Below are 27,531 nucleotides of genomic sequence, written 5' to 3' on the forward strand. Positions count from 1 at the left end.
ACCCCCACGTATAAGCTTAAAAACACTACAAAAGACCAAGGATAAAGGAGGACTAGAACTGCCTAACTTTCAGCACTACTTCTTAGCCAACAGGCTTCAGTTTATCTCAGGATGGCTAAAACACACCCTCTTAGATGAACCTTGGCTAGATGTAGAACAAGCACTCTGCAATAATCTAGAGATCTCAGACCTACCATTTATCAGCTCAAACATCCAACGACATGAATGCTTTAAAAGCATCAACATCAGCTCTTCTCTGACAGCATGGTGGGAGTTTCTAAAATTGACGGTGTCTTCATTAATCCCATGCAAACGTACACCTATCTGGAACAACCCTGACATATTACAAAACAATAATATGATAAACTTTTCAGATTGGAGTGATAAAGGAATCAAATATTTAGAACATATACTAGAAGGAACAGAATTTATTTCATTTGACGGACTAGTTACACAATATGGGATCAACAAGAAAAGATTTTTAGAATATCAACAAATTAAATCCATAGTAAAAAAGAAATTTAAACCGGGTCAAGTTGAACTACAAACACCACCAAGTGTGGTTCAATTTCTTACTCTTAAACCCCCCAAATTACTATCCAAAATATACAGAATGCTTTCTAAAACAGATGAATCAATATCACTTCCTATTGCAAAATGGGAAGCGGATTTATCAGTTAACTTAGACCTAAACTTCTGGTCTCAGATTTGCTTAAAAACCTTTCATCTAATTAGAAATCCCAGTCTTCAATTAATTCAATACAAAATATTACATAGAGTGCACTATACAGGTCATCGGATGTTCAAGATGGGCTTTACGTCTACCAACAACTGCTCACACTGCCAAACCAATTCACCGGACAATTATATCCACGCTCTTTGGTTCTGTCCACCAGTTCAGAAGTTTTGGCGCGAGATATGTGAAGACTTATCGAAGTGTTTGAAATGTAACATTCCAACTTCCCCCTTAGTGTGTTTGTTGGGCAGCTTAGATAATGTCACTTCAGAAAAGAATATCGCCCATATGGTTTTCACTGCCCTATGCATAGCCAAGAAAACAGTCCTCATGAACTGGAAAAATAAAAATAATCTTAATTCTAACCAATATAGAAATTATCTATTAGACTACATTAGTCTTGATACAGCCTCTGCCACCACATCAGATCAATTGCTCTGGGCTCCTTTGATCAGCTCCATCACCTAGTGGGGGTGGGGGGTCATAGTTTGGTCCCGCCTTCACTGTTGTGATTGGTGTGGGGGTAGGGACAGGCTTAGGGCGTCGGGGGGTTCCCCGGAGGCATCTTCCTTGGGGGGCTAAACCCGGGGTAGCGGTCATGTCCGGTTAGGGGCTCTGTTGGCTCTCAGGTGACTGTTTCCTCGCGGCTGCGTGCAGCGGGGCTAGGGGAGGGTCTGTGCTGACGGACGTGGGTTACTGACCTGGTAGCCTGGCTGCCCCTGGGTGGGTCCGGGATGGGCGTGAGGTTCTGGGGGCGCTCCGTCTCTGGGCTGGGACCCGGACCGGGCCTCGGGGGCTTGGGTCCTGGTTGGTGTGTTGCCGGGGTTGTGGGCGGGTGGGTGCATGGGGGCCCGGCCCTGGAGCAGGGTGCCGCCGGTGCATCGAGCCACCTGGGGGGCTCTTCAACTGGTGGGGGAGATTGTCACATCTTGCAGGAGCTTTCCTCTCCTCAGGAGCTCCCTCTGCAGGAGGGGGAGATACAGGAGAGGTGGAGGAAGATCTCAGCCTGGGTGTTTATTGTCTTATGTAGTCTGGAAGATGAGTGGATGGTGGGGTGGGTGCAGTTTTCTCTGTGGTGGGGTTGGGTGGACTGTCCCGGGCTCTGTGGGGCCGGGCGGCGCTGCTGCACTGGGCCCCGGTCTGGATGGGCCTGGGCCCCCTTTCCCTGGCGGGTCGCGGAGTGTGGGGCTGCCTACTGGGGTCAGCGGGGGAGCTGGCCCCAGGGAGGGGTCACTTGCCCCTCCCTTCCTTCCCTCCCCATCTCCAGCTGCCTCCCTCTTCCCGCTCCACCACAACCACCCACACATGCAGGGCCTTGGAGTAGGGGTATGTCACCAGGGTGCAGAGGAGGCTACCCCCCCCCTCTGTCCCCTTCTGGCTGCCTCTGCCTCAATTTTATCCCACAACTTAGACATTCACATTACTCACACTCTCATTACACATACATATAGGATCTTGGGGGTGGGCACGATACACGGAGTCCAAAGTACCATCAGGGTGTACACCCCACCCCTGGCATCGTTGCCCACCTCTCAATTTTAAATACACATAGACATTGAGGGCTAGCAGGAGGGACCATGCGCTTACCTGCTGCTCTCTGGCAGGTAGCTCCAAGCCCTCCTGGGTTTTAAATGCACCTTAAAACACACATGCATCAACACTACAATGAGCGGGTGGAGGGAGGTTTGGAGTCTTCTCTCACCCCCATTCTCTGCGACCTGCTGGAGCAGGGGGGCTAGGAGGAGGAGTTGGCCGTCCGACTGCGGTCTGGAGTGTGGAGCCTTCCTGCTGCTGTGGAGTCGGGGCGGTCTGCCTCCCCCCACCGCAGGGAAAAGGGAAACACCACCTGGGTCTGGGTGCAGTTCCCCCCTCCAGGGGCGGGGGCACCTAGACCCGGTTTGTAGAGTACGCTTGGGGAGTGTGATCGTGTGTACAACGTCTTTTTATGTCTGTCTCCACGTTGGTTGAGTGTGGAGTAAGTGCATATGAGAGCATGAAGGTGGGAATGGATGTTTGCATCTGTGTGTGCCTGTATGTCTGTGTCTATATGTGAGGTTGGGTGTCAGGCGCCACCTCTCTGGGGACATCTCAGGCCCTCCAAGGTTTGGAGGCCTATCTCCCCCTACCACCACTTCCCCTGCCAGTGGCGGACTCCCTCAGACATCGGTGCGTTGGTGGTTCTTTGTGTCCGGGGATGGGCGTCCAGGTACACACCGGCTCACTCCTTGGCGGCCGCTTATCGGGGCCTGGAGCCTGGGGCTCGCTTGGGCCACTTCGGAGGTGGGGTGCCCCCGGCCTCTCGGCCTGGGGCTCGGTCACTCAGGTGCAGCTGGCTGCCGGCGGAGCTCACGGGCGCGTCACTGCAACTCCCCCTGGCTTCTGCTCCGCGGCTGCTGAGTGAGCCCTCATCTGGGACTCTCCTCAGCTCTTTCCGGGACAGTGGCGCAGCTGCCCCTCTGTTGGTCTTCCTTGGTCTCTTGTGTTCTGGGGGCCTCTGGATGTCAGGAGTTTTGATCTCCTCCACACCTGCTTCATGCCCTGGAGGACGGGGCTGTGGCTCCCCCACACCCTCTAGCAGATTATTACATGAAGGAACCTTTTAAAAAACAAAAAACAAGCGCGTCCATGCTCACAGGTGTACACACGGGTGATCACACCCACAAACTACACCCTTTTTGGCTCCTACCTCAAAGCACACTGTGTTCTGTTGATCTTATGTGCTGCACAATAATGTTTAACATTTAGTATTTACTGTCATATTCCCATATATCATTGTGATGTTGTTTATTCTATTACTCTTGTTCTCTTCTGCTTGCTTTCTTTTTTCTTTCTCAGCAGGTGACCCAGGTGATTGATATATGCATTTTTTTTCTCTGCCCGTTCTGTTGGTTTTTGTCTTTTGCCCTTCTCCCCCGTCCCTCTTCTCAGCTGTTTCTCTTTCCCTCTTTCTTTCTCCCCTTCTTTCCCCCAGTCAAGTCTGTCCCGTATTCAGTAAGTGAAAATAAAATAAACAATAAAGGGTGAATCAAATGGACCATTACGGCAAGGCTGGGATGGTCAGTTTGGTAAAGTAAATCCGTTGGGCATCTTTCTTTGCCTTTAGACAACAATTCTGAGGGCAAAAGAGCCAAACGGGACAGGCCAAAAAAAAAAAAAAAAAAAAAAAAAAAAAAGACCATCACAATTCCTCCTCCATGTTTGGCAGTTGATGCCACACAGTGTGGAACCATCCTTTCGTCTACTTGACGGCATACAAAGATCCTATGTGATGAACCGAAGATCTGAAATTTTGATTCATCAGTCCATAATACCTTCTTCAAGTCTTCAGTAGTCCAATTGTGGTTTTACATGGCCCAGGCAAGCCTCTTTGTCTTATTCAGACATCTGACTTTCTTGCTGCAACTCGTCCTGTCAAACCTGCAGCTCGAAGTCTTCTCTTCATAGTTGAAACTCAGACTTGCTTACTACAACCACTATTAAGCTGTGCTTGAAGCTGTTGTTCTGTGAGCTGCCTATCACACAAGCTGATAACTTTCAGAAACTTGTCTTCTGATTCAGTTGTGGCTTTGGGTCTTCCAGACCTCTTCCTGAGTTTGCTCCAGTTTCTGAGTGCCTTTTGATGGTGAAGGAAACTGTACTCGCTGACACCTTGACTTTCTTTCCAATTTTTCTGTAGGAAAGACCTACACTTTCAAGTGTTATGATGATCTGTCTCTTCCATTTTTAATTGCCTTTTTCTTGCCATTTTTGTAGCAACAAACTACTTTCTGCAGTACAATACTGTTCAACTGATGCTCATGAGGGTATGGTACTAGCAGTGTGTTCCAGTACTGCTTTTATGCACACAGAGGGGGTTGTAAGTAATCCAGAAAAGTTAGAACACCTGTAGGGATTAGTAGCACCAGCTTTCAGGACTCGACCAACCTCCATTGCTGCAGAATAGCTTTAAATTGTTAACCTATTTTGTGTTGCTGTCATGGTCCTGGGTCTGGTAACCCAGTGCTTATGTTTTGATTAATGATATTCTGTGATTTAGTGGTTTTTCTAGTGGTTTATTCTTTTGTATTTCTAGCTCCCTTAGTTATTCTTTCGTATTTTGTGATTTCTAGTCTTTAGGTTTTGTTACTACCTCCCCTGTGTTCCTTCGTCATTCCTTACTCTATGTTCCTGTAGTTCCTGTTTTACTTTGACAGTCCCGTGTCCTGTGTTAGAGTATTCTGTTTTGCTTCCTCCCTGTCTCATGTGCGTGATTAGTCCCAGCTGTTTCCCTCCTGGTCCTCATTCCCTCGTTATCCTTTTGTGTATTTAGTAGGGGTGCAATGATACACAAAATTCATGGTTCGGTTCAATACTTTGGTGTCACGGTTCGATATTTTTTCGATACAAAAAAATGTTCATGCCTTTTTAATTTGTCATTTATTAAAATTATAAATATATATTTTAACTCAGAAGTACAGTTTTTAAATTTAATGTTGCTGAAACAACAAAATAATGGAAAAAAAAAATCTGATTGAGAAATCACTCATCTTTGGAGAAGAGAGTTTATTACAGAGAAATGGCTCTTTCCAAAATAAAAGCTATACTATACGCTTCTTCTGGGGTATACTCTCAGCAGCATATTAAACATATCAGGTCCCCATAAGGAGAATCATGTGCTAACGGCTGTCTAAATGACTCGGGTAAAGTTTGTAGCATGCATGCTTGTTGTTTTTGTCTGCTTCCACTTGTCTTTGCACTAGGGTGATGTCGGCGTAAATGTGCAGTCATATTCGTTTTGTTCCCACTGGTAGTGTAAGTGAGGATGATGCATCATGTCTATGAGGAGAGCTAAACAGTAGTGAGGTGTGCAGTTGAAGAGACAGATGGGTACAAAGTGGGGCTAGGATTACATCATTGATTGGTGCCAAGCCCGATCATGTTTGACATGGTGATAGATAGTTTGACAGATGAGATCAGGAAGGTGTCCATGTTAACAGACATTGTGATCTGTTATGAGTGTAAGGAGCAAGTGCAAAGACCGAATCGAGAGTCTGTAGAAGCAAGATGGAATACACATTTGTGAATGAGAAAGAGGCAGGTAAAACAGTGAAGTTGCAAGGAACAGCAGTAGAGAAGGTAGACAAGTTTAAACAGATGGGGTCAATAATACAAAGCAATGGACAGTGCACAAGAGAGGTGAAGAAGAGAGTACGGACAGGGTCAAGCAGGCAGAGATGAGTTTCAGGAGTGATTTGTGACAGGTGGATAGCAGCAAGAGTGAAAGGAAGACATTAAGACCTGCTATGATGCATAATTTGGAGGTGGGGACATCAGCAAAATGACAGGAGGTGGAGCTGGAGATACCAGAGCTGAGAGCCAGATATTAATAATAACTAATGATTAAATACAGTGGTATATAAATACAATGAGTAAAAAAGGCGAGTGAAGACTCAAAGGAAGTCTCCAACAGCCTAAGCGAGGATTCAGGGTCAACTTATCCAGCCCCAACGATATGTTTTTTTCTTTATTTTTTAGTTTTAAAACTAATATTAAAAGTAGAGAGGGTTTCTGTCACCCAAATTAAAACTGGGAGCTGGTTCCACAGAAGAAATCTGAAGGCTCTGCCTCCCATTCTATGTTTAAATACCCTAGGAACCACAAACCTGCAATCTGAGAGCTTAGTGCTCTATTGGGGTAATACCGTACTATGAGGTCTTTGAGGTAAGATAAGGGCCTGGATATTCAGGACCTCATATTTAATGAGAAGGCTTTAAAATTCAGTTCTGGATTTAACAAGGAGCCAACGAAGAAAAGCCAGTATATGAGAAATATGTTTTTTCTTTCTAGTTCTAGAAAGCAGGTTTAGCAACCATGATGATGATGTTGATTGAACCAACTTGCATCTGCCTTTTTGGGACAGAAAACCTGAAAAAAAAAAAAAACTTCACAATGTTATGTTGATGTCAGTAAAGCTAATTTAACATTTAAACTGGCAAACAGTGAAAAAACAAATTTATCTAAAAGTTGGAACTGAATCTAAATGTTGCAGTTTGCAATCAGTTTTATTTTAATATTTCCAGGGAACCCTTTCGCCCAGTAGATCTCCTGTGCCTTTAAAAAAAAATCCATGTCCACTGAGTGATGTCAGCCTTTCAATTCAATAACTAATTATAAATTACCTCATGGTAAACACATAACGCAACTCTAATATCTAAATAGGACTACAAGTTTACAAAGTTGTAAACTTTGGCAAATTAATTGTAAACCGCCATTTCCTTTGATATCTGTATGAACGCAAAAGTTAAACCCAGAGTCAATTAGTTCAGGTGCAGAAGAAGGGGAGGAGTCAGAGCTTGCTGAAGAAAACTTGCCTGCAAGCAGGTTAGATGTGCAGAATTAGTGAGTCAAATACAGGTTAGGTTAGCACTCTTTCTGGGTTAACAAACTCAGCTTTCAGGAAAAAAGCCTGGATACACCATTTTTGGCATGATAAAACACAAACAGATGCATCTGCTACATTATTTATTTGAAGGACTGCAGAACTGAAGCAGATTATAGATAGGTGCAAGTAACCAAAGAATGATTACAGATGAGCAAAATAATTTGTGATCTAAGTGCTTAAATGCAATGAAACCAACTCTGAAAGGTACATGAACATAGAAATTTTCTTATTTCACATTTTTCACTTTATTTACAAGTCATGTTACTGGGTTTTAAATGTGTTGTAACGGTCAAGACAACAGTCAGAATACAGTATAGCGGTATTGTTTTAATTGGACTGGAAGTGTTAATCTAAAAGCAGTCTGTAAGTGTGCTGTGTACATTCATCCATGTGAGGATACAAGAAAAAGATCATTAATAATGAATTAAATCTCATAAATCAAGTCTGGTGAATGCACTCTGATCCATGGTCATATAAGGCCTGCCAGTGCCAAAAAAAGACAATGAAAAGTGGGGGATAATAAAAAGGTGACATAGAATGAGGCACGTTTAACAGAATTTACATTATGGAAAAACTGGTCAAAACTCCTTTTGAAATTTAAAATAGTCAGTTTGGCAGAAGTCACTATCTCAGCTGTGTGAAATATTGAGACCTTTCACAAAAATAAAATTGATGTTGAATAGTCAATTTCTCATTTGTTCCCCAAGAAATTTATGCCAGGCAGTAGCAATAAAAATCCAGACATCTGAGACTGAGAGTATATCAAGTACAAAAATATCAAAAGAAAAGAACAATGTAACAACACTGCAATGTGCCAAAGTTACCAGGACTTCTAGTTTTTAACATCAAATGAACTGAAAAGGCACCCCAACTCACTCAAGCTGACACTGAAACCTCTTATCATATAATCTTCAGTGGAATTTAGTGAAAACGCCCAATATTGTACATTGTATACATATACACCAATTCAGCAAAAATGTCACTTAAACACGCAGTTAAGTGGTGTTAATCTTTATATTCCCATCTTATTTCAAAACAGTTGCTGTGTTTACTGCAGTGGCTCTCGTAATTCGAGGTGTGGACAACCAGCGGAAAATATGGTGTCAAACCAAGTTAAATGACAAAATTTATGCAAAGAAAATAAACTAAAGTCTGACACATATATACACATATATACATATATATACACATATATACATATATATATGTGTCAGACTTTAGTTTATTTTCTTGCAGGGTGAGACAGACTTGAGTGTCAACTTTCTGCAAATTCTGAAAGGAGGAATACCAGAGGAAGTTCAAAAACCACTGGTTTAAGGCAACCCTGCTTTTCCTGATGGAGACCAATATTTAAGCAGGTCAGTGTGGAGACTGGCTTGACAATGGATGTGCTCTTGGTGCATGCAACATGACCTAATAGTGTTTATAAAAGTTCACCCAGAAATAACACCCAATCACACACTGCAAAACTGCCTAACACATTTCCTCTTTCACAGCTGAGGCCATCACAGGAGAATTTCTATGATGGTATTTATTCTGGGGGCCAACTATTAGCAATTACTGGTCTTCACACTAAGTCTGTTTTTCTTCTTTGTCCAAGATAAGAAAACCAGTGAAAGGTTTTCAGGCTTCTTTAGAAATCAGGAACGATTGTACAAGGTCAGAAAAATGATTTCTTCATCTTCCATTTCCAACTGTGAGTGCTCATGTGGGTTTCTAGAGGATGACTGTATGCTGAAGAAAAAATGGCTAAAAAGAAAATGCTTTGGTCCATGTATGATCTATCTTGGCAGTTAGGGTTGATATATTCCAGAGCATGCATGACGCAGCTCATATTCTAGCAGTCTCAGGTACACTGACCCTGTCTGTGTTTATCCGTTCTCCTTCCACAGTACTAAGTGAATGCTATGGTCTGGCATGCTGGTGGCAAACACCAGTCCAGAGTCATTGCCCCCATCCAAACCGTTAAGCCAAGAGGTCACGCCGGCCAGAAAGCTGGATCCTCGCTTGGATTTTCTATACGCTGGTAGAGGCCAACGGCCTGAGATAGCCTCTGTCCTCAGGTCCATCACATACAAGAAGTGGTTGTCAAAAAGAAGCGCAAACACTTCACCAAAGCTGAGCAGGGACAGGTTGGCTGGATCTTGCATTTTTATCACCCTGGGAAAATAAAGATAAGCTGCATTTAAAGTTGCCAAAATATAATCGGTTACTCATGAGTTTGCTCTGATTGTACATGCAAAGAGTTTAAAAAACAACAACAACAACAACAACTAAATGGCTAGATGCTCTATAGCATAATGGTCTACACATTTGTTTTAAGTATAATCATAAAATTAGAGAGGCCGTCTGTCACCCAAATCCAAATTGGAACTGAATCCACAGAAAAGGGGCCTGAAAGCTAAAGGCTCTACCTCCCATGCTACTTTTAAATACTCTTGGAACTACAACTAAGTCAGGAATCTAAGATTAAAGGGGTGGTGATATGAGGTGTTTAAGATGGGACCTTATTACTGTACATTTGTGAGTCACACCAGGGAGTCGAGCACTTCTGATTTAAGGCTTTTTCAGAAGAGCCACAGTATCCATCGTCGTACACAGTGAGGATGTAACACTATTGGCAAGATAATCAACCTCTGTGCGAGTACAGTTTAGGTAGCTGTTCTGCATTGTGTTGGCACACAGCATTGAAAATGTTAACAGTGGAGGAATTACATTTGAACTTAGTTACACCACTTTCAGAAACACATCTACTGTAATGAAACATATTCCCCACTGTTGTGCAATCAATTATAGTAAATCGAAATTTTATTAAAAAGGGATTTCTTGAGTATGATTTAAGTGGTGGGTGGTCTCATATGCATTTTGATGGAAGTCACCTGAGTCTAATAACAGATTAAATATAGTGTTGTGTAGTGTGCTCAGCATCTACAACAGGGGTGTCCAACTCCAGGCTTCAAGGGCTGGTGTCCTGCAGGTTTTAGACATCACCCTGGGTCAACACAACTGAATCAAATGATTAGTTCATTACCAGGGGCCTGTTCTTCGTACCGCGCTAAGTGAGTTAGCTGGATGAGATTGTTGACGATTTCGCGTGATCCTGGATCGTTCGGTTCCCCGAAGCCCATCCGGGACTTGCTGTCATAGCAACAGAGCCGTAAGCGTAAACCTGCTGGGGAGCAGGTTTACTTTATGTAAACAGGATTAGATCGCGGCCACGCAGGTATGCCCGCGTCATTCATACGAAAGCAACAGCGATATTCCACCACTGTTTCACCATAAATAAATAACATCAATGTAACTAAAGACAATGCAGCACTTGATCCTTTTATTGATTTCACACAGGTCATTTCCTAAAAAAGGGAAATGTACTATTAACATTCTATTACATGTATGTGATTATTACAGATTTAATTCATATTTCAGAGTAGCAATTGTAAATTACTTCGTGTAATCAAGATGAGAGACCACGGCTATAAAAGCGAAGGTGGATTTGGGAAGCCTGTCGCAGCCATGTCCTGTCCGTATACGCGAGCCACCCATTGCGGAAGGTGCAAGATTGATAAGGAGAGTCCTCAGAATTCAGCGTATATTGCGGGACAGACAGGATCCTTTAGCTCAGCGCGACAGTGTGCTCATAAGAGAGATATCGATTTTCCCGTGAGGGTATTATTTACTTAACCAACTTGTTGACGAGGGGGTGCAGGACCACCACCTGTCTTTTTTTCCTCTGCCCTTTTCTTGGTTGCTGTTATAAACAAACAGATTATTCCAGGGTCTCTTTCCAAGAGACTAAAAGCAATATAAGTGATAAATATTACCATTCTGTAGGATATTCTTATATTTCACTTTTACCTGTTCCCATGTTCTAGTGGGTCCTGTCGTGGCTCTAATGTGAAAGAGGATAAAATATAACATATTATAATATAATGTAATATAATATTGGATAATATAGTGTAATATAATAAATCTACCCTACCGCCTACTGGTGTTGGCCAGAGGGGCCGATGGCGCGATATGGCAGCCTGGCTTCTGTCAGTCTGCCCCAGGGCAGCTGTGGCTACAACTGTAGCTGCCTCCACCAGTGTGTGAATGTGAGAGTGACTGAATAGTGGCATTGTAAAGCGCTTTGGGTGCCTTGAAAAGCGCTATATCAATCCACTCCATTATTATTGTTATTATTAAATTACTTACGAGTTTAATTTGTCAGCAACTTCCTGCCAGCCCTCGCTCCTTGCTTTTGCAGCCTTTGCAGTGTTCCCTTGCGTTCTGATTAAACTCTGAAACTCCTGAAATCCCTCACTCAAGAGTTCTTGCTCTGCTGCCGAAAAATACCGAGCCGAGCGCGCTCCGTCGACATTTTCGCCGACCAATCAGAGGGTTGCCGATCAATGTTTCTACTATCGATGCGTAGCCCCTTTTACGACACCCAGTGATGTCACATTACTGCGTCCAGCTGTACTAATCGTCAACAGCAGGTGTGTTCGGGGAACCGGATTAGCGTGCTCACGGTTAGCGCGATGGTTTGGTCTTGGATGTTTCATTTGATCTTGGATGTAGTAAGCGACGTACGAAGCACAGGGCCCAGGCCTCTGGAGAACTTCAAGACATGCTGAGGAGGTCATTTAGCCATTTAAATCAGCAGTGTTGGATCAAGGACACATCCAAAACCTGCAGGACACTGGCCCTTGAGGCCTGGAGTTGGACACCCCTGATATACATGAATATTAAAATCACCCATATTAATCACTTTACCTGACCTGAGTACTAAATAAGATAAAAGTCTGAGAATTCAGATGGAAACTGAGTAAAGGCCAGGAGAATGATATACAACAAATAACGTTGTGAGTTTTCCAGTTACAATGTACAAGGCTAAGATTTAGCCTTTCAAGTTAATTACAACTCTGCTTGGGTCTTTGGTTGATTATTTAACTGGAGTCAAAGACTTCAACTTCGGCTTATGCTTCGAGGATTCTAACAGTATGACTTGGGGATGCTGATTCATCCTACTCTAATCAGGCTACTTTTCAATCAAACAGGATTTTTTAGAGGTTCAGGAATTTCAGAGGGGTGCCAACAAAACAAATATCAATAACAAATTTGGAACTAGAATTCGGTATGTTATCAAATTTCCCCTTACACGCCATAATTGCTGATAGAGAACTGGCAGTTAAATCTAGAACAAAAGCAAACTGATGGATAAACCACACTAAAATATGTCAGTGGTCAATTTGGGTCGGTTTTACATGTTGCATTTTTTCTGATGTTGTGCTTATGACACAAAGCTTTTCCTAACCAGTCTCTATGTGTTAGCCCTGTGACAAACTAGCGACCTTTCCAGAGTGTACCCTGCCTCTCGCCATAAGACAGCAGGGATGGACTCCAGTCCCCCCGCGACCCTGAAAATGTTAAACTGAAGAGAATGGATGAATGGAATTATAATCTGAATTTCAGGGTTACAGCCTTGTCATCAATACAAATTGAACAGGTGATCAAATAATTATTTCCTCCACTTTAGTACAACCCTCATGATCTTACAACTTTAAAATCCCAAAAGAATGTCATATGGACATCTTGGGAAGGAAATGTGAACAAGGTGATCGACGGACACTTTCCTTGGTTACTTCAGTTTTTAACTAGCTTTTTGTATGCTGTAGTTTTATTTGATTTTCTCTATCCATCCATCCTCTTGTGCTTATCCTTATGAGGGTTGCAGAAGAGCTGGAGCCTATCCCAGCTATCACAGGGCGAGATGGCAAGGTACACCCTGGACAGATTGCCAGTTTGTCACAGGGCTAACACAGAGAGATAGACAACCACTCACGGAGGAACTGCAGGAGGAAACCGGATTACCTGGAGAAAACAAAACGCAAACACAGGGAGAACATGCAAACTCCACACAAAAAGGGCCCGGTCTGATGGGGGAGTGAAACTCAACAGTACTAACCACTGCATTTTCTGTTCCTACTTCATACTAGGCACCTGCATGTTTTCTAAAATTATGCAACCTATTTTACCTGAGAATCTCAAAACTGGCAAAATCCCACTGATAGACTCCGAGGTCAGAGCTGCATATGATGTAGCGTCCATCAAACTGCAGGCGAGGTTGGAGGCTGATGCTGCGGTCCTCTGACACCGACAGTGTCTTTAAACACTTGCAGTTGATCTCTCGGCCTAAAGGCCATACCTATACACAAAACACAGGACTGGCTCCATCTTATGGACTCTTTAGATATAGCAGGTCATGTATGATGAACAAGTCGTTTTCCTTTAAAACACATTAACTATGAAAGGGAACATTACCTTAATCTCATACTTGTCAGCACTGAGGAGAATGTAATCACCAGGACTGTGCACCATTGATTCCACTTCACTCTTCTGTAGTATCACCTGATAACAGAAAATCAACAAAAGTTTCACATCTTTAAAACAACAACAAACAAAAAACATTAAGATTGGTTATTTCCTGCCAGTAATTGAAGTAATGGAAATAAGTTTCACACAAACTCAGACAAAAAAAACCATAAAATTCTGACCTTTGTTACCCACTCAGTGTGTCCAGTCAGCGTGTTGAGACAGGCACCAGCAGATAAAGCCCAGACCTTCACTGAGAAGTCTGCAGAGCCGCTGACAAGTACATCCAGCTCATCATTGTAGTCGACACTGAAAACTGCACACGTGCACATACACATGCGCGCGCACACACACACACAGTTAGGAGCTGTCGCACACATTAAACATGTAGCTATTCTTGTTGGCAGATAATACCAAGCTTTGCCTAGGAGAAGTTCCACTAGTATAACAAAAATGGAACTGTCCCATTCTTGATAACCCTCATCTTTACAAAAGCTCTTGAATCAACCAGTGACTGTTTCAGTGTACTCCATCTCTCTACTCTGGCATATGGCATAGAAACTGAACATTTAACAGTGTTTCCTGAAAACCCTCTCCTGTCTGATCATTTCCTGATAACATTTACATTTACAATAATTGATTACACAGCAGTGGAGAGTAGACTTTATCAAAGTAGATGTCTTTCTGAAAGCGCTGTAACTAAGTTTAAGAATATAATCCACCCACTGTTATCATCTTCAATGCCCTGTACCAACACAGAGCAGAGCAGCTATCTGAACGCTACCCCATCAGAGGTCGATTATCTTGTTAATAATTTCACCTCCTCACTACGTACGACTCTGGATACTGTAGCTCCAGTGAAAACTAAGGTCTCTAATAGAGCTGGGCGATATGAGATTTTTTCATATCACGATATGTTTTTTTCATTTCAGTCGATAACGATATCTATCACGATATGAGCCAAATGACTATATTTGTAAGATTTAAATGTGCCGTTGCTCACAAGTAAAATGTGAAATAATCAGCAGCTTGTTTTGATTTAAATATTTATTTCTCATAATAAGTTCAACAGGGTAGATGTACTTAAGGAACATGAGACTTTTTCAGATAAATAAAGGCAAATATTGCAAACTACACAAAAGGCAGCCGCTAAAGCGTTTAAGTTTCAAAATAGAACAAACGAAACAGACTAAATTGTCAATTCCACTTAGAAACAAAATATTAATTCTAAAAATAAATCTTAGTTTGTTTTACAGAAGAACAGACAAAACTGACTAACTTTTGTTAATATCAAATAAACTGAGAACTAAAAGGAAATTCTCAATCTCTCCTTGTTGTATAGCTTAGCTTTTCAAACAGTTTTAACAGTTACTTTAGTCTGACAAAAGCCGAATGACGAATTAGCGCTTCCAGTCAGAGACTGAGGCTACGTCCACACGTACACGGGTATTTTTGAAAACGGAGATTTTCCGTTTTCGTTTTAAAAAATAATCCCGTCCACACATAAAGGCAGAAATGAAGGAAAACGCTGCTATGAACATGCCAAAGCAGCAGGTGGCGCTAGATTCCTAACCGTGCAGAAATGTTGGCCAATCAGAAGTCTAGAAGCCTCGGTGGGAAAAAGTAAACAAAGCTGGGGCATAGAAGCAGAACCGAGTCGTATGTGTGGACGGACAGTAACTGTGTGTATATGTAAGCATTTAAACACTGCAGAGAGTAGAATTAACAGTATTGTAGAAATTCATTTCACCGAAACAATAACGTGGCGCACAGTGTGATGCATGCACCAGTTTATTGTATTTCCAGACTTGCTTTCGGCACAATTTGCAGTGCACGCTACTCTGTTTTTTGTCAGACTTGAAATAGCCGAAATACCTTCACACTACGGAACTTCTATGGCTCTTCCGTTCGACAATCTCTCCGGCATTGGAACCATCATCTGTTTTCTCTTCGGTCACGCTCGGTTGATTTTTCTAGTCGGCACACTCATTTCCTCCATTACGCGCTGGCTCCATTACCCGCTGGCTGCTTCCCAAACAAACACACGTGCAGCTTGGCACTTGTGCTGTACGTAACAAGTCACGCGACGTGACGCTGCGGCTGTGATTGGTTCGGCTCTGGGCTACTTAATTTGGAATGGCTGACTTTTTTTTTTTTTTTAAGAGGACAAGAGCGGCGAGGTCTATCGCGATAGCTTAATTTCTCTATCGAGTAAAAGTTATATCGCGATACATATCGTTATCGTTCTATCGCCCAGCTCTAGTCTCTAATCAGAAGTACCTGACTCCGTGGTATAATTCTCAAACACGTAGCCTAAAGCAGATGACTCATAATCTGGAGAGGAAATGGCGTGTCACAAATGTAGAAGATCATCATTTAGCCTGGAGAAATAGTTTTCTGCTTTATAAGAAAGCCCTCCGCAAAGCCAGAACATCTTACTATTCATCACTGATTGAAGAAAATAAGAACAACCCCAGGTTTCTCTTCAGCACTGTAGCCAGGCTGACAAAAAGTCAGAGCTCTGTTGAGCCAACCATCCCTTTAACGGTAACTAGTAATGACTTCATGAACTTCTTCACAAATAAAATTTTTATCATTAGAGAAAAAATTACCAATAATCATCCCACAGATGTAATATTATCTACAGCTACTCTTAGTACCATTGATGTTAAGTTAGACTCTTTTTCTCCAATTGATCTTTCTGAGTTAACTTCAATAATTACTTCCTCCAAACCATCAACGTGTCTTTTAGACCCCATTCCTACAAAACTGCTCAAAGAAGTCCTGCCATTAATTAATTCTTCAATCTTAAATATGATCAACCTATCTCTAATAATCGGCTATGTACCACAGGCCTTCAAACTGGCTGTAGTTAAACCTTTACTCAAAAAGCCATCTCTAGACCCAGCAGTCTTAGCTAATTATAGGCCAACCTTCCTTTCATATCAAAAATCCTTGAAAGAGTAGTTGTCAAACAGCTAACAGATCATCTGCAGAGGGATGGCTTATTTGAAGAGTTTCAGTCAGGTTTCAGAGCTCATCACAGCACAGAAACAGCTTTAGTGAAGGTTACAAATGATCTTCTTATGGCCTCTGACAGTGGACTCATCTCTGTGCTTGTCCTGCTAGACCTTAGTGCAGCATTCGATACTGTTGACCATAATATCCTATTAGAGCGATTAGAACATGCTGTAGGTATTACAGGTACTGCGCTGCAGTGGTTTGTATCATATCTATCTAATAGACTCCAATTTGTGCATGTAAATGGAGAGTCCTCTTCACACACTGAGGTTAATTATGGCGTTCCACAGGGTTCAGTGCTAGGACCAATTCTGTTTACATTATACATGCTTCCCTTAGGCAGCATCATTAGAAGACATAGCATACATTTTCACTGCTATGCAGATGACACCCAGCTCTATCTGTCCATGAAGCCAGATAGCACACACCAATTAGTTAGACTGCAGGAATGTCTTAAAGACATAAAAATCTGGATGGCCGCTAACTTTCTGCTTCTTAATTCAGATAAAACTGAGGTTATTGTACTCGGCCCTGAAAATCTTAGAAATATGGTGTCTAACCAGATTCTTACTCTGGATGGCATTACCTTGGCCTCCAGTAACGCTGTGAGGAACCTTGGAGTGATTTTTGACCAGGATATGTCCTTCAACGCACATATTAAACAAATATGTAAGACTGTGTTCTTCCATTTGCGCAACATCTCTAAAATTAGAAATATCCTGTCTCAGAGTGACGCTGAAAAACTAGTTCATGCATTTATTACTTCCAGGCTGGACTACTGTAATTCATTATTATCAGGATGTCCAAAAAACTCGCTGAAAAGCCTTCAGCTAATCCAAAATGCTGCAGCAAGAGTTCTGACAGGGACTAGAAAGAGAGAGCATATTTCTCCTGTTTTGGCTTCCCTTCATTGGCTTCCTGTTAAATCCAGAATTGAATTCAAAATCCCGCTCCTCACATACAAGGTCTTAAATAATCAGGCCCCATCTTATCTTAACCCGTTTAGCCCCACTGGCAACAATTGTTGCCAAAGTTTATCACTGTCATTTTCGACTCACAATAAAAAATCTCAAAGGTACTAATGCAACTTTTTCCACTTATATGCTAGTAGACAACTTAGACAAAGGTTTTGATTTTTAAAAAATCGTTTCCAAGTGCTTCCTATCGCATGACATCATCTGCTTCCCGCTCTTTCTGGCTGAAGACATGGCGGATGCAAATCATCCTGGAAAGAGGTAATTTTCATAAATTTCTTATGACTTTCCCCCCAAACATATTTATAATTATTTAATCATTCAAGTCTCTAGAGTAACCCTCCCCAAAAAAATTGTACCTAGGATAAATATTTTTTTGTTCATGGGCTTATTTCTGTGAGTGGCAACAAAAGTTGCCAGTGGGCACATAGCATGTCGCTAACTAAAGGAAAACACTGTCTGCATGATTGCTCCTAATTTACTTATTTAAAATTGTAGAATGATATACAAAGGCTCATTTTAGTCCTTTTAGAATAATTCCTAGCTAAATAAATTCACAGGTATTCAAGGCCTCTGTGTATAGGATTTTTATACATTACCATACATCATTTTCTTGCCAGCTAAAATTCGCTTGCTAGCTAACATGTATGTTGTCCTTTCCTTAGGTACACCGTAGCAGAGATCCTGGCAATGCTGCAGGACTCTGAAACTGTGGCGGACATCACAGTTGTGCCTGAGTCAGAAATGCACGCACATGACACAGACTGTGACAGTGACCAATCTGATGATGAGGCCACTGGTGACCATAACCGCCTCCCATCAAGAATACTCAAAGGTGAAGGCTTTCTACCTAATTCGGACATGCAGCTGCCAAATCCCCCCGATGATGATCCTGGGTGCTCATCCTCAGTGAGTCAGACAGAGACTAGAAAGGTCAGTGGCACAAATGAAAATGTGACCAGTCAGATTGTTGGGCCCATGCTCCACAAAACTAAGAACCAAGACAGGAAATTCAAAAAAATCAAAATTGCGGCCAAAGCACCAGCACAAGCCAACAAAAAATATCAGATCCCTCGCTATGTCCCCAAAGAACATGATCCTGGCTTCACATCAGATGATCCAGTGGATATCTTCCTCACATTTTATCCCAAGTCCCTCAGAGATGTCACACTGGAAATGTCCAATCTCTACGCTGAACAAAAAGGGAAAACGCTCAACCTGACTGAGGATGAACTTCTTACATTCTACGGTATTCTGTTGATCAGTGGATACAACACAGTCCCAAGGCGGCGTCTTCTCTGGTCAGACGATTGTGATGTCAGCAACAATGCTGTAAAAGATGCCAAGCTAGTGCTCTTCGGTCGACAAGAGCAACAGTGATGATATCCAGACCAACATCACAAACTCAAGTGTGATATTGCTTTTACAGAACATTCTACATATGGGGCATGACGTTGTAGAAAGGATGAAACGATGCACATTCATGCATCTATCATGCTTGTTTTGTCATTCATTTAGGTCCTGGAAAAGCGGGGAGAAGGATCTCCTCTCCTTCCAGAGGCTGGTAGCCCAGACCCTCCTCCTGCGCCATGGAACAAAGCCAAGTAGGCAGGGCAGAAGATCTTCAATGGCGGTGGCGATAACTGATGCCACCAGGTTTGATAATTTGAACCACTGGCCCTGCAACACTGGTAGCAGGTACAAGCGATGCAAGAACTGCGGCGGACGCACATCATTTGCGTGTGGAAAGTGTGATGTGCCACTACATGTGGAGTGCTTCAAGAAGTACCACACTGAGTAGAACATGCATGAAAGATGATGGAATGTATGGGAAGAAATATGTTATATATGTATATATGTTTTTAGAGGTTCTAAGAAAAAAATGTTTGTTGAGTTTTTGAGTATAAAAAAATTGAGAATAAAGAAATCAGTTCAAATTGTTTGATGTTTTGAATTTTATACAGGGGGAACCTGAGGCTCCACCTTTTTGTTATTATTTATTATGACTATATTATTATTTTGTTCTTATTATATTATTATTATTACTTCTCTATTATTATTATTAGGTGACATTTGACCTAGTGACAAGCTGTGTGACTACTGGCAACAATTGTTGCCAGTCATAAAAATGCTATTTTCTTCAAAAAAAAGTACAAAATGGAAAAAATAAATACATAACATGATTCAGAGGGACTCAACTGATAAAATGATATGCCTTACAACTCTGAAAAAAATCTGGGCACAAACGGGTTAATGACCTTGTAGTACCATATCACCCTATTAGAGCACTTCACTCTCGCTCTGCAGGCCTACTTGTTGTTTCTAGAGTATTTAAAAGTAGAATGGGAGGGAGAGCCTTCAGTTTTCAGGCCCCTCTTCTGTGGAACCAGCTTCCAGTTTGGATTCGGGAGACAGACACTATCTCTACTTTTAAGATTAGGCTTCAAACTTTCCTTTTTGCTAAAGCATATAGTTAGGGCTGGACCAGGTGACCCTGAATCCTCCCTTAATTATGCTGCAATAGACGTAGGCTGCCGGGGGATCCCCATGATGCATTGAGTTTTTCCTTTCCAGTCACCTTTCTCACTCACTATGTGTTAACAGACCTCTCTGCATTGAATCATATCTGTTATTAACCTCTGTCTCTCTTCCACAGCATGTCTTTTATCCTGTCTTCCTTCTCTCACCCCAACCGGTCGCAGCAGATGGCCGCCCCTCCCTGAGCCTGGTTCTGCCGGAGGTTTCTTCCTGTTAAAAGGGAGTTTTTCCTTCCCACTGTCGCCAAAGTGCTGGCTCATAGGGGGTCATATGATTGTTGGGTTTTTCTCTGTATCTATGAAGCGCCTTGAGGCGACTTTTGTTGTGATTTGGCGCTATATAAATAAAATTGAATTGAACTGAATTACTCTTTTTAATCCCCAAACTTGGTGGCAGATGACTGCTAAATATTCCACAGTGTACAGAAATGTGCACAGACAGTTGGGTTATATTTTTTGCCATTTCCTTTTAGGTTTGTTTCAAAACTGTCTGTGGACTTGTGTTTCTTGCCTAATCAGACTTTTTTAATGCCTTTGTTTTGACAGATTTTAAAGTTCCCTTGCCATATAAAGCACTGTCACAAAGAGATAACATAAAATACTAAAAATAACGCTTCTTCCATGCAAAGTTGACCGTTTCGCTATTGACCACATGTTATCTGCCTCTCCTCTAGCATTAATATGCTTCCTATTCTAGATAAGGACATAATTGCTCAACACTGAAACCAACCTGCTCCTGTGTGGCCACGGAATTGCTGGATTTTAGCCCCTGTACTCCACTCCCAGCATGCAATAGTGTTGTCAAAGGACCCAGTCACCAGCTTCTGTTCATCAAATTTTACTGTGGCACAGGTGTGTGTCTGAATTCCATAAATGCACTGTCCAGTACGCACATCCCATAATTTGGCAGAGAGATCGTCAGATCCTGAAAAACAAGTAAAAACCATCAGTGTTACTGCTGTAGTGACAGGTTCAACCTACATGAGTGTATATAGAAGGCTCAACATGTACAAGCCCTCACACACTGAGAATGAAACAAACATTACAAACAATGCTTCCACACCTATTCCAGACATGGTCTGCATGAAAGAAGACAAAACTGGGTATACTCAAAACAACCCTTATGAGTGTGCTACTGGTAGAAACTACTGTGCCATAATGTGATACAGATGAAAAAACAACAACAACAGCAACCTATACAGTACCATTAACAAGTATATGTCTTAGTTTTTATTTTTTGCATGTTTGTCATACTTTGGGCCCTGAAGCAAGGGCACTCAAGTTATGCGGCAGGACAATGATCTGAAACGCACGAGCAAGTCCACTACCAATTGTGTGGGGGTTTTTTTTTTTTTTTTTTTTAAATACAACAAGACAAAAAACAGTTATCCCAAATACTTTAGTGCAGTTCTTGCTGGCAACAACGGCACAAACAGTTGTTAGGGTTAAGGTGCAATTTCTGTTTCACACACGGCCAGGTAGGTTTGGATTAGGGCTGCCCTAGTTATCATTTATATATCACTTTAAGCAAGACAAATGTAGATACAAGACAAGAGAGGATAACTCACACGCCTATCTTTTTTCCTAGTAACTCTCTCGTCTCTATTTTATCTATCAAACTTCCAAAGAAGAACCAACAGTAGCTAAAACAGACTCAAAGAAAAAGTGTTTTTATGATAACTATGAACCTGAGTGAAAGTCAGCCTCTTCCTACAAGGGTGCAGAGAATGGAAAAACTGTGTTGGAATATGAAATGTAAAATAAAAAGCATATGAAACCATCAATGCGGTGTGTGTGTGTGTTGTTTGGGGTGTAAGAAGTTGGCAAAGTATTTCAGGTAGCAGCTTCCTAAGTTGTAAAGTTTCCATTAACTACCATTTCCTATTGGAAATGGTAGTTAATGGAAACAGTAGAGGACAAATTAAGGTGTGGTTTTAAGATCTTAAGGCCAGGAACCCGTCAGAGAAACTTGCTGATGATAGAAAAGAGATATCATGTTGTATGCTTAATATTCCTAGTAATGAAATCCCAGAAAGTTAATTCTGTTTATCTGCACTACGAATTTCCAGTAGGTGAAACCTCTGATCACTCATTCAAGTGACTTCTGTTTTCTGTATAAGGTTTCCTCAAGATTATATAGATTGTACAGGTGCATAACAAATATCAACCATGAACTAGCATCATTACCTAACATTGAGCCACAAGTGCAGTTTCATGATCATTAATATGCAAATTGATCAAACTGATCAAAGTCCAATTTGAGTACTATTAAAAATTCTGCAATAAAAGCATAGTCCAGACATCCTCTCATATGCATATATTTAAATTATAGATTTTGAATAAATCTATAATCATTAAAAGCAAACTTTTTTTTCATTTACCCATTATTGGGTATGGTGTATAGAGTTTAAATATAAATCCATTTCGGAACAAGAGAAGTACTGTGAATACTTTCTGGACGCATTGCATGTGAATGACTCCTGGGTGAAAATCAAATTTCAAGACGTACAACAATTTACTGATTACATTAACACATCAGGTTCACCACAGAAGGAAAGACAAAATCACGTGGTAGTGTTCTTGAACTTAAATTACCGTGAACAACAGGGAACATTTGAAAGTTGTAAACTGACACATACCAATCAGTTTTTAAGGTTTTGACTATCATCATCCACTCAAACACAAATTGTGTGACATCAGGACTCTACAACACAAAGTGAACACCATCCCCATAGACAACGGATATCATATCAAAGAGGCCCTGAGTAAATGTGGTTATCGCAACTGTGCATTTGTCAAAGCTCAGAAGACAGCTAAAGAATGTTCCAGGCGAGAGAGAGATCAACTACTTCCTAAACGAAAACCAATGGTAAGATCTTATGTGTCCGGAGTATAAGAAATGTGCTTTGTCTATGCCAAAAGCACTATGCCAAAAGCTGGACCTTATACTACGTAATTTATGAATTCAGCAGGGGATCAAACAATTAATTCCCCTGCTGTACGTGAAAAGTGAACTGTCACCTCTGAACTAAGGAGTGTGCTAAGATTGAAGACATTTCCCAACTCTTGTTAATAGTACTCATGGACGTTAATCCATGGTCATGACAATTTCCAAATCAAATTCCTTTTTAAATAGAAACAAAAAACAAAAAACAAAAAAAAACCATAGGCCCGGTGACAGATCTATTTTATAAGCACTCTTTAAATGACTATAACTCTTACCATTGCGCTTAAGAGAAAATTGAAATGGTTTTAACCCTTTGAAACACATCATATATCAGTATTTTTAGTGTATTCAGTGAATAGTTTTATATTTACTTTTTGTCTATACAGATGTCAGATGATAGACTTGTTTAAATGCTATTTTCAAACTGCAGTTTTTCATGTGTGTATGGGTACATTTCTCAGGACATGATGTGAAGTTAAACTAAAAGGAGTGTTAGTATTATGAGGTTGACAGAAATATCTCTGGATAAAACTGATGAGCTGTACAGCACTGTGTCATGACTCTATCGTAGACGTTTGAGAGCTACCAATTTGATATTTTGCTACTCTAATAAAGACAGAACACACAGTCATGGGGTACCTGTGCAGAGGAGGCCGTCCTTGTAATAAAGAGCATATACTCGAGCACTGTGACCAATAAGTGATGACGTCTCAAAGGCTTCTTGATCCTTTAACTGCATCATACGCAGCTTAGCCTTCAGGTAGACCCCCTTCCAATGTGATGCATCCTGAATGGTCTCATCAGTCTTCCAGCCTAGCTCCCGACACACACCCTGCCACACCTCAGTGCAAGAGTTTATCACCTACCAAAAAAAAAAAAGAAAAAAAAGAAAGAAAGTAAGAATAGTTGATATGTGAAACAAGTGTTGTCAGGCTCTGTGGATCAATAATAAACATCCTTAAAAACTTGATTATCCATCTGTGTCACAAAAATTAAGCTGTATGACGGATTTAATCAATTAAATTTCCACCTGTAATTCACTTTGCTCATGCTTCATATAATCATTATCTATACATTTCAACAAACATATCAGAAAGTCCATGCAAACAACAATATATATAACGTATATGCCACTTGGTGGAGAGGTTCATATTCATCTAACTATGAGAATGTATACAGTCTTGGTAATCTAAATATGTGTTCACTTTTTATGCAAGGAAACAAAAGTCATCCCAAAACACAGATGTCACAAGCATTTTACATCACTGGCCCCACATACAGCCCACTTTGATGTTAAGTGGGCTGGACCAGTAACACTACATGATAAATGTGTAAAATTAGTGCATAAAACGCAGTCTTGTATGCTTTTGCTCCCACATGTTATACTTTTAATGTGACAGTATTACAGATTCATCAACAGATCAATCCAGAGTGCTGACATGATGTCCATCTCAAGAGTATTCCACAAGAGCACTGAACAAACACTATTCTTTTTCACAGATACAGTAAACCAAGAAAAACAATGTTGAAAATACAACATGAATATATCACAATTGGAACTGTCAGTGAAGCTCATATGTGGGCATACATCAGTGCAACAACATCACTGTCTGTATATGTCTGTCAGTTTAGCTATTGACTGTATCTTTGGGCCTGGACAACCGTCATATCTGCATTTTTGGATTTAGGTTGTTATTGAGGATTAAATGGATACCTATAATAACAGATAAGTACCTTCTACAAACCAAACAATTCTTTCAGAAGCTAATAGCTGCACTTTTATCAAAAACTGAAAGAAGGCATTAGATTTCACTGTGAATGTTTGTAATCATTATTTTCTTTTACAGTTCATTCCTTGAGGAAAGTCAGATAAACAAGGAGCCTGGAACTTTTAGAATTACCTTGTTCCATTGTTTGCAGACTAGGCAGCAGGTGAGCAAGGTCTGAGGATCCAGCCAGCGCAGCAAGTAGAAGGCCAACTCCAAGGGAAGAAGGCGCAAAAAGTCACGTTTCAGCAGTGTCTCTAGTCCATTCGAGAGATGGCGGAGCTGAGCAGCACCACTTAAAGATATGAGGTGGTCCAAAGACTGGTTGCGCTGCTGGTCATTTAGAGTAAGGAAAGTAGCAGAGACTGACTCCAGCCACCCCTCAAATGCTGCCTTCTCCATGGGCACATGAGAGCGACCTGCAAGAGCTATAAGAATAATGCAGGGTCCGACCTCATCAATTTGGTCAGGAGAAAACTACCAAACTCATCATACACAGAGACAGATTCAACATGCCCTCCAGTCATTGCAATATATATATATATATATATATATATATATATATATATATATATATATATATATATATATATATATATATATATTTTTTTTTTTTTTTTTTTTTTTTTTTAAAGAGTACGTTTGAGCCCCTCCAACCCCTTAACATTTAAATCTCTTGAAGAATGAATGACGCCAATTCTGAATCCCTGAAAGGTCATGAACAATAACAGTACAAAATGTATGATTTAAGAAGTGTCCCTGGTTCAGACATTTAACCTGGATCAACCAGCATCATCTCCTCACTCATACAGCGTTTAAGATCCGGCCATAGCAGGGTAGCTAATAACCAAAGCTGCAGAAGGCTTTCCGTCAGGCTTCATAAAGCCTTCCGAGCCTGAAAACGACACATGAATGTAAAATAAAGTACATTCGGGTATATGTTTCACTTATTTAAAATTGAAATTTAAAGGAAGCCACTTTTATGGGCTCCCGTGTCTGCTTGTGCATTCGTTGTAAGTTAGCCTGACTAGCTAGCAACTTTTGTAGCTAACGTTAGCTCTGTAGCAGTGTTATTGTTTAGAGCAAACTAGCTACAAGTGGAAACACTCAAATACTTAGAGAACAGTATATGCTATTAAATGATTTATAACTGTAATTGGAAATTCAAATTGCCCACCAACCAGAGTTGCAGGGAGTTTCCGGATCAACACTTTCCCGGTTTAGGTCACATCGCTAAGTTAGCTGTCGAAAGCTAATCTGGCAACCACCAAGTTAAACGGATTCCAAAGAAAGCTAGTTTTGTAGTTGAGGTTAGCTAACAACCACGATAGTGCTTGTTTTTGTTAATTTTGAATTACACGTAAAACACGTAACGGTAGTCTTCGTTACAGCTCTATGGTGTAGATATTTCATGCAGCAGGGGAAAACGATAGCACCTTCTGACAGCATGAAACTATAATATAATGGAAACGCTACCCCTTCATAAGAGGTCGTTGTCACCCTCAGTTTAATCTTACAGGAGGCAAAGTAAGAGTTTTTATCTCAAAACAACGGGCAACATTTAACAATATACAACCGCATATTTAGTAGCTTTGCCAGCATATTCAGTATACTTATACTTTATAACATTTTTGCATTTTTATTTTCAGCGTTCCCTCTTTTGACGCAACTTGCCTGCAAGACAATGCTGCTGGCACGAAAACAAATAGATTAACTAACTTCCGGTTTTCGCGCGAGTAGGTGTGTCCAGAGTCAGAACCCTTTTTTTAAAAGAAAAAAGGAGTATCAGTACGACGGAGTAATAGCGCCACGTTAAGAAAACAAAATATTATTGATCATTTTGAGAATAAAGTCGAAATTTCGAGATTAAAGCTCTATTTCGAGGAAAATAGTACAAATACTATTTTGAGAAGAAAGTCGAATAAAAAAAGTGAAAAAGTTAAATTTTGCTGCAGGCTTTGAATGGTAAAAAGTAGCACCACTTGGTGGACAAATATAAAATTAAAAATTGAACCGAGTAGTCCAAAAGAAAATCTTAGCATAAAGGAATGCATTAGTTATGTATGGAAGCTTCATTCCGTCACTAAAAAAACGCTATCCATAACTCGAAATAAGTAAAAAATTTCGAGTTATTATAGATAGCATTTATTTATTTTTAGTGGTGGAAACAAGCTTCCATAGGATAGCAAGGAATGGTATAAGGTCTACCCCAGTACTCCTCACCTCTAATGAAGGATATGCTACTAAGGAAAATAATGTGGGATGAATTAGTTACACTTTGATGGGGTAGAGCCCTCCAGTGAGATGTTTCAAGTGTCCGAGTTATGGATATGTGGCAGCTAGGCTGCTAGGATTCAAGGAAATTAATTTGGAAGAAATATGTCAAATTACCTATCCTCAGGACAGTGAAGCACAAAGAACAAAACAAAGTCAGCACTTAGGATGGGATGACACAGACACAGAGGACTTGTTCTAAAGAGGTTATGATCATGGCTAGTAGCATTTGCATACTGCTGTTTGAAATGCAGCTGGTACATTTGATAATGCAAATGGCATCCTGCCCATCTAATATAGCTCCCAAGGAGTTGTGAAAGCTGTCAGGTACATTGATCCTTCTGCTATGAAACATTGGTGGTAGGCTTTTCCCTGGTCCAGTATGGAAAACCAGCTGGATCCCTCCAGTGAGTCAGTGAGAGCCTGGTTCTGGGTGGCTGTAGCTCAGGTGGCAGAGCAGGTCAGCCACTAATCAGAAGGTCGGTGGTTCGATCCCAGGCT

The 27,531-nt window shown here is 41.1% G+C and overlaps 2 protein-coding genes across 2 annotated transcripts; one reads left to right on the forward strand and one right to left on the reverse strand.

Moving 5' to 3' along the window:
* Nucleotides 1-7,378: 7,378 nt before the first annotated feature.
* Nucleotides 7,379-26,229, reverse strand: fbxw2 (F-box and WD repeat domain containing 2). Its single transcript, XM_085280460.1, has 8 exons — nt 25,938-26,229; nt 24,892-25,184; nt 23,630-23,852; nt 20,774-20,968; nt 13,694-13,827; nt 13,461-13,547; nt 13,175-13,344; nt 7,379-9,317 (listed from the first exon to the last, which is right to left on the reverse strand). Exons 2-8 carry the CDS (start codon nt 25,156-25,158, stop codon nt 9,029-9,031), a joined length of 1,365 nt encoding a protein of 454 aa, XP_085136586.1. The 5' UTR covers nt 25,159-25,184; nt 25,938-26,229; the 3' UTR covers nt 7,379-9,028.
* Nucleotides 17,739-19,307, forward strand: LOC146571306 (uncharacterized). The gene is made up of 3 exons (XM_085281333.1): nt 17,739-17,767; nt 18,172-18,882; nt 19,025-19,307. The coding sequence occupies exons 1-3, from the start codon at nt 17,739-17,741 to the stop codon at nt 19,305-19,307; spliced, it is 1,023 nt and encodes a 340-aa protein (XP_085137459.1).
* Nucleotides 26,230-27,531: the final 1,302 nt, after the last annotated feature.

This window comes from Mchenga conophoros, linkage group LG7, assembly GCF_057382185.1.
Source record: "Mchenga conophoros isolate Kocher_MC1m ecotype Shallow Benthic linkage group LG7, M_conophoros_male_GT1.1, whole genome shotgun sequence".
Taxonomy (NCBI): Eukaryota; Metazoa; Chordata; class Actinopteri; order Cichliformes; family Cichlidae; genus Mchenga; species Mchenga conophoros.